Source organism: Temnothorax curvispinosus, unplaced genomic scaffold (genome assembly GCF_003070985.1).
Source record: "Temnothorax curvispinosus isolate PA1 unplaced genomic scaffold, ASM307098v1 QBEX01002562.1, whole genome shotgun sequence".
Classification (NCBI taxonomy): Eukaryota; Metazoa; Arthropoda; class Insecta; order Hymenoptera; family Formicidae; genus Temnothorax; species Temnothorax curvispinosus.
This window is the reverse complement of record NW_020212342.1, coordinates 2061-8733: the sequence shown is the minus strand read 5'-3', so window position 1 is coordinate 8733 and position 6673 is coordinate 2061. Positions and strand designations below refer to the sequence as shown.

General features: G+C 33.7%; 1 protein-coding gene across 4 annotated transcripts; it reads right to left on the bottom strand.

Moving 5' to 3' along the window:
• Positions 1-749: 749 nt before the first annotated feature.
• Positions 750-5834, bottom strand: LOC112451798 (lipopolysaccharide-induced tumor necrosis factor-alpha factor-like). 4 transcript variants are annotated; one of them, XM_025011678.1, is made up of 4 exons: positions 5607-5834; positions 1651-1784; positions 1341-1491; positions 750-1266 (listed from the first exon to the last, which is right to left on the bottom strand). In XM_025011678.1, the coding sequence occupies exons 2-4, from the start codon at positions 1745-1747 to the stop codon at positions 1164-1166; spliced, it is 351 nt and encodes a 116-aa protein (XP_024867446.1). In that variant the 5' UTR covers positions 1748-1784; positions 5607-5834; the 3' UTR covers positions 750-1163. The 4 variants fall into 4 exon arrangements, with proteins under 4 accessions (XP_024867446.1, XP_024867444.1, XP_024867443.1 ...); XM_025011676.1 differs by lacking the exon at positions 5607-5834 and adding an exon at positions 5381-5483; XM_025011675.1 differs by lacking the exon at positions 5607-5834 and adding an exon at positions 5207-5469.
• Positions 5835-6673: the final 839 nt, after the last annotated feature.

Genomic DNA, 6673 nt, shown 5'->3' with positions numbered 1-6673 from the left:
TTTTGACACCCATTGACAAGCCGTTGAGATAACTAACCAACATCATTTAATATCAATTTCACTCTTATGATAATTTCGAGATTCGATCTGCATATAAGCGAGATAACTAATCAGCATCAAGAAATGTGAACGTGTGAATTGCACACGTAGTTGCATTGACCAGAGCGGTATAAACGCATTTTGAGGGACAAACTGACTTTGCGTGTGTGATGTGTTCGTGTGACTGAAATCTGAACTTTTTCCTGATTGTGAGATGTCGCCGAAAAAATTCACTTTTTGACATGTGAGATTTTGAGATCTCAGTATTGACTGCACCAATCTTAATCAAATTGGTCGCAATCGAAAGCTCGTATCAACGTTATATTAGAAAACTGTCGTCAGATTTTTGATCGCAGTTTTCTTTCTTGAGATATTTTATTCGGAAAATCGATCGGCCCGAAAACTCCATATAAGCTACTTGGTAGCGTCGTCTGCTAACTCTCTTTTTATGTTGGCGTCGCGACGCTACCGTGTCGCTTGATAACATCAGAAGACCTCTTTCATTTGCTGATAACATTTATGTCATATATGAGGACGCATCTTTAAATATCTATGCAGCCATTTTCAATTTAAAATTTCATTATGCTGACAATATACTGACATATGTCTATCTGGGACATATTGATTATTTACCCTGGTAGAAAAATGTCTCAGAATTTTTTACATCATTAATCAGAATTTTTATAAAAATTTTCTCAGAATTTTTCCGATTTTTAATATAAATTGGAATGTTTTTTTTTTTTTTTAGAAAAACAGAATAAGAATAAAATATTTCAGATTTTTTCTGCCAATATATCTGCTATCATATCATGATGTCAGATTCTGTTAGATTTCTGTTCTACATACATTATTTGACACGGAGCAGATTATGTATAGCTTTGCTACTGCAAAAATTATGCCAGTATAGCATGCAGTATACAGTTTGCAGTATACAGACAAAGCGAGCTCTTAGGGTATATCCAGACAGTGCATAAACATAAGCATAAGAAAATGTATTGGTCTATTTTCTTATGCACATGTATATGGACCAATCAATTTTTTTATGTTTATGCATTATGCGTTATGCAAAAGTCTGTGTTTTGGCCTTTAGACTTGGCTATCTGGGCAATCGTAAATGGAATTGATTAATTTATGGATTCTCCAAGGTAAGAACTGCACGCTGGACAGTAATGTTTGTGGATTATACAAGAATCCATGAAGTAAGGACACGGTGCGCAACAACAGCATCTGCAAAAGAACATCAGATTTAATCAGATTTTTTTTTCGGTAAAATTCTCTTACCCTATATATCGAAATCTTACCCGCATACACAGAGTAGAAACGCAATTAGATGTGTTTTCATGTTCGGTACCGATTCTACGCGCGTATTTATATCAACGTTGCAACGTGGACAGGTCATACGTTGATTTTCCTTGCTAAAGGCTGTCGGCGTTATAATCGTATGTACCGTATCTGTATGTACCACATTAGACGTGTTAAACTTTAAAAGTATTAACTTTAAAAGTATTAATCATAGATGATTAATTAGGTATGCATAAATATTGTATGTATGCACTCGCTTTCTATAATATGATTATTAGTTAAGACTTCTTTTTATAATTTTGCACTTACGTGGTGAAGGTGGCATTGATAGTGGCGGCTGCTGATAAGAGTATGGTGCTGACATATAATTTGGTTGTGGGTCCATTTTTTCCATTTCTATTTCCATTTTACAATGGTTTAACTATTCTTTTGTTATTATCTAACTGCAAAGAAATACAAGATAAATTATAATTTTATGTAACATTTTTAATCATCTAATTGCACTGTCCGTTCTTCGTACGTAAAATCTAGTATTACGCTTATATTATAATACATAATTATATAAGTCGCTGCAAGTCTCACACGAATGCAATTGCTACTATATATGTTACAACCTTATTTTCATATCACTAAAACATTTTTATCGCAATATATAAGATTGTAACGTTGTTGAGCAATAATGTTGAAAAGAAATAACAATAAAAGAATAAGTAGATTAAATAATAAATTCGTGAGTGCAGCAATAAAGCTGAACGACGTAGTTATCGTGTCGGACAGTAAAAATAAACTTACACAAGATGTTCGCGATTGATGTATGCCATTAACAAATATTCTACATAAAAAACTTAGTCCGAAAGTTCTTTACAGTTTTTGGATATTTTTAATATTAAGCGAGATATTACAAGTTGAATTTTGAAGAATTTCTCAAATCAAGTAGCTATAAATGAGGCGGTGCATGTTTGAATAATCCGTAAATAAAAGAAAGACATTGTCTTGAAATCTCAAGACTGAATACTACAAAAAGAACACTGCTTAAAATGTGTTAATAAACTGTGATGTAGAGAATATATTTTGTTACGTTTAGATTATTCTTTTAAATAAAGCAAAAACTTTCTCTACACAAGTACGTAGGCATGGGACTAGTAGAGGAATCTGCGGTCTCGCTCTTGACCAAACTACTGAGCGCGTGGCGCGTAAATCGTAACGGTTGATTTGAAAAATTGTTCAAACTTTAACTTGAAATATCTCGCCTAATATTAAAGATATCCAAAAACTGTAAAGAACTTTTCAACTCAGTTTTCTCTGTAGAATATGCGATTTTATTAATGACGGAAAAAAACGGATTGTTGCACCGACTGATACAGATAATTTTCAAAGAACAAAACGTATAGTAACAATCTTAATGATATGTCTATTGATTTCTTATCCATTTTAAACAAGGTGGAGGGATAAACGGGATTTGGAGCAAATAATCTAAAAAGCAAAAAAAAAAAGCAGTATGTTAGCAGTTTGCCGACAGATTTAAGCAGAACATTGGAGTAGATTGCTGTCAACTGCATTCTAATTAATCAAGCTAGTGTTTCGTTAGCGAAGACTATCGACATCGACATAATACGATTGCTAGTAGAAACCGAACGATATCTGTCATTTCGTAATCATTTAAATGGAATGTATTATTTAAATTATAGTTGCCACATCAAATATTAAACAAAAAAAGATAGAATGATATTTTCAACGCTGAAAGCGTCAAAACGAACGTAGCCCTGAAGTGACTCAAACCGCTCTTTCCAAACAATGGTATATGCGATGGAGAAGATCTAAAAGAAAGGAAAATGGGTACCGTATCGATTAGTTGACTGAGGAGAATATATTGTGCGCGACATTTTGGCGCCAGTCTCGCACCGTTGACGAGACGAAAGAAGAGTTTTTTGTGGTAAATCATGACAGGCGACAAAAAAAAAGGTATACTACGATAACCCTAAACGCAAAAAATCGTGGGCGGATTCTAGGTAACCGATGACCTTGATATTAAAACGCAACATACACGACAGATAGAGAAGCTACTTCTCTGTATCTAATATGATGAACATGGGGTACTGTGGTGATTATGAGTGATGGACTTCTTCCACCGGGTCAAATAATCACAGCGGAAATGCTATACGTGCATCAATTAAACCGTTTTAATTAGGCACTTTGAGAGAAACGTCCAGCATGTGCCTCAAAATGACACAAAGTTATTTTGCATCACAATAACGTGAAGCTCCATATGTTGCTAATTAATGTCAAATAAACGCTGTATATCTCGAATGGAACGTCCTTTTTCATCCAGCGTACTCCCTAAATATCGCGCTGTCTATAATTACTACTTTTGGTCAATACAGTATAGTTTCTTCTATACACATTTTGGAAATAAAACAGAATTAAAGCTAGAAAATAGATCGACGACTTTGTCGCGTCAAAAGAAGAGACATTCTTTCGCTGTGGCATCCGTATATGCTGCCTGAAAGATAGCAAAATGTGATAGATGCAAACGGAAAAGGTTTTTAATAAAACGATTATGTCGTTTCTCTTGCATTAATAAAAAAAAATTTTAACTCATGGCACAGTACTTATTTCTACTTTATATATTTATGTATTCTTCCTCTTTTTTTCTATTTTCTTCCTCTTTCCTTGGTATCGCGTTTTATGAACAGTCTAAGTGATGTTAATTAAGTCGTGGGAGTCGTATGAAATAAATTATTTTTGCTCTACTGTCTTTACTTTTCTCTTTCCCTCTCTCCTGAATTAATATTGATTATTTTTTTATTATTAAAATATTGATTAAAATATTCGTATTAGTAAAATTAATAACAATAAATAAAAATATATAAAAACTCTCTTAAATAAAATTATATGATATTAACAAATTTAGCAATAAAAGCCAGGCGCGGTAATTTTGCGCTATAATATATAAGTTATTATAATCTAGACTAATAAGATTAGCGTACGTTTTGGCCTTTCCTTTAGATCATTTTCAGCGCATAACGTTAGTAAATTATCTTACATAATTGTCGGAATTTAACGCAGTCAATCAATTATCAATTTGTAGATAGTCATTAATTATATTTATATCATCGATCGTTTCTCATACATAAAAGTAAAAGCAAATTTAAGCTCCAAAGCACATCCATCACTTCGAAGATACTTAGATTTGTTAACATTATTTGATAAAATTAATAACTTCTCATGTATATAAAATTGACTTCTGTATTAGTTGAAATCAGCTGACAGATATTATCGCAACTTTATTTTATATTACTTTATTCAATTTCCGTTACAATTGACAAATTAACAGTAAGAAAATAAGAATTTCTGTATTCCGGAGCTATATCAGTGTAAGTCATAATTGCTGATTAAAAAAAAAAAAAAAACATTAAAACGCTAATCGTAGTGCTTCTCAGGCATAGTTTGTCAAACGTAGAAATAAAATAAATCTTGGTTAAAAACAATTATTCGTTCACAATAAAGGCAATAAAAAAGTGAATAATTTGCATCACACGTGAAATATTCTTTTAGTATTAATGATTCTATATAACGATAGTTTTATTTTTAATCACAATGGCGAATTTTAACACGTCCACTATCATATGTTTGACGCATCGATTCTCAGGAGAGGATCATACATGTATAACACAACTTTATATCGTCATACATGTGTAACACTTTATGTAACATATTCAGTTGCTTGTTTCCTGTGTGTGTTCCTATGTGTACGGAAGTAAAAAATGTGCAGCATACTGTGCGTACTCGTAAAAATAAGGTCTGTAGCGAGCGGTACCGGTAATCGTTTTCCAGCGGTAGCGAATGTGTTAATTTCGAGACTTACAATAACTTCGCTCCAAAATCAAGGTCTTGGGTCATCTTCCTTTCAAACACAAGCTATTCCTTGGCGATAAATTTTGCCAAAAACTTTTCTTTTTGTTGTGGAAATCATAACTAGCTTACCGCTTGCGAATTCGTGCAATTCTTCAGTTTGGAGCCGATCTGTTAATAGGCGTACCTGTTGTGTCAGGAGAACGCTCGTTTGAGAACGTTCGTTGGAGACTGCTCGAATACTCGCGGCGCGCACCAAAATCACACTGGCAGAATTATCAGCGACGAATGCGGTATACGTGGGCTGTAAGCTGGTCTTATACATATATCGGATTCTCTGCTCGATCCAAGGCGGGTTAGGCGGGATGCGGGATTCGCGTGGATGGGAGACTGTATTGGAAAATAAAACTCACAGACGTCACGGAGTCGCCACGATGTCGGAGATCCGGAAACGGGAACACACAATCGACAAAAGATTAAGATATCTATAATACTTTGAACTTCTTTTTGGTTTTTTCAACTTAAAAACTGAGAAACAATGCTTATATAGGATGTCACCTAATTCGATTGCGCTCACTATTTACACATGGTGTGATATTTCTCATAAAAAACTGTCGAAAGTCGAAAAGTTCTGAATTTTATCGAATTATGCTTAATAAAGTAGTTATTAAGTAAATAAGTAGTTATTATTAATTAAAGATTAACCAGTCAGCATCGCTTCTTAATAGACGCACGCTAGTGAGCCGCGTATATACTAATGTGCGTGAGTGTGCCGCCGCGCCGCGCCGTCGCGCCGTCGTCGCGCTGTCGCGCCGCAATATTGTTCCTTTGTCACGGCCATCCACGTAAAGGGATCTTAGGGCCGATTTCACAGTCCGATTAACTTGATTTTTCGATTAAACTCACTCATCTTCATTTCTTTTTCACTCTTTTCATCTCTTTTTAACTCCCTTATATCTGTTTCTACCAATGCAGATTAACTTTGATCTTGATTTAACTTACCTTTTATCTTTCTCTAATTTTAAGAACTAGAAAAAGATAAAAAGTAAGTTAAACCCCGCGATTAAAGTTAATCTACATTGGTAGAAATGGACATTAGAAAGTGACGAAGAATGAGTTTTATCGGAGGATCAAGTTAATCGGAGATGGTGAATGGCCCTTAGATTCGAAATAATTATTAAATACTTTTTGCAATAAGTATGATATTTTTCACGCTAAAAACATCTTTTTAGATTACAATTCAATATTTGAATTGGAATCTCGTCAAAATTTAACAGTTTAAATATACTTTTACATATAAGAAAACTGTAGTTCTTCAAAATACACACACAATAATTATTTTATGAGTTCTTTCTGTTGATAATATATATCTATATATATATAAGTCACGTTTGTCTGTCTGTATGTACGCGAACTATTCATTTGTTAGTGGACCAAATTTGTACCAAAAGTATATAAAATAGGGGTAGAATTTTCCGGG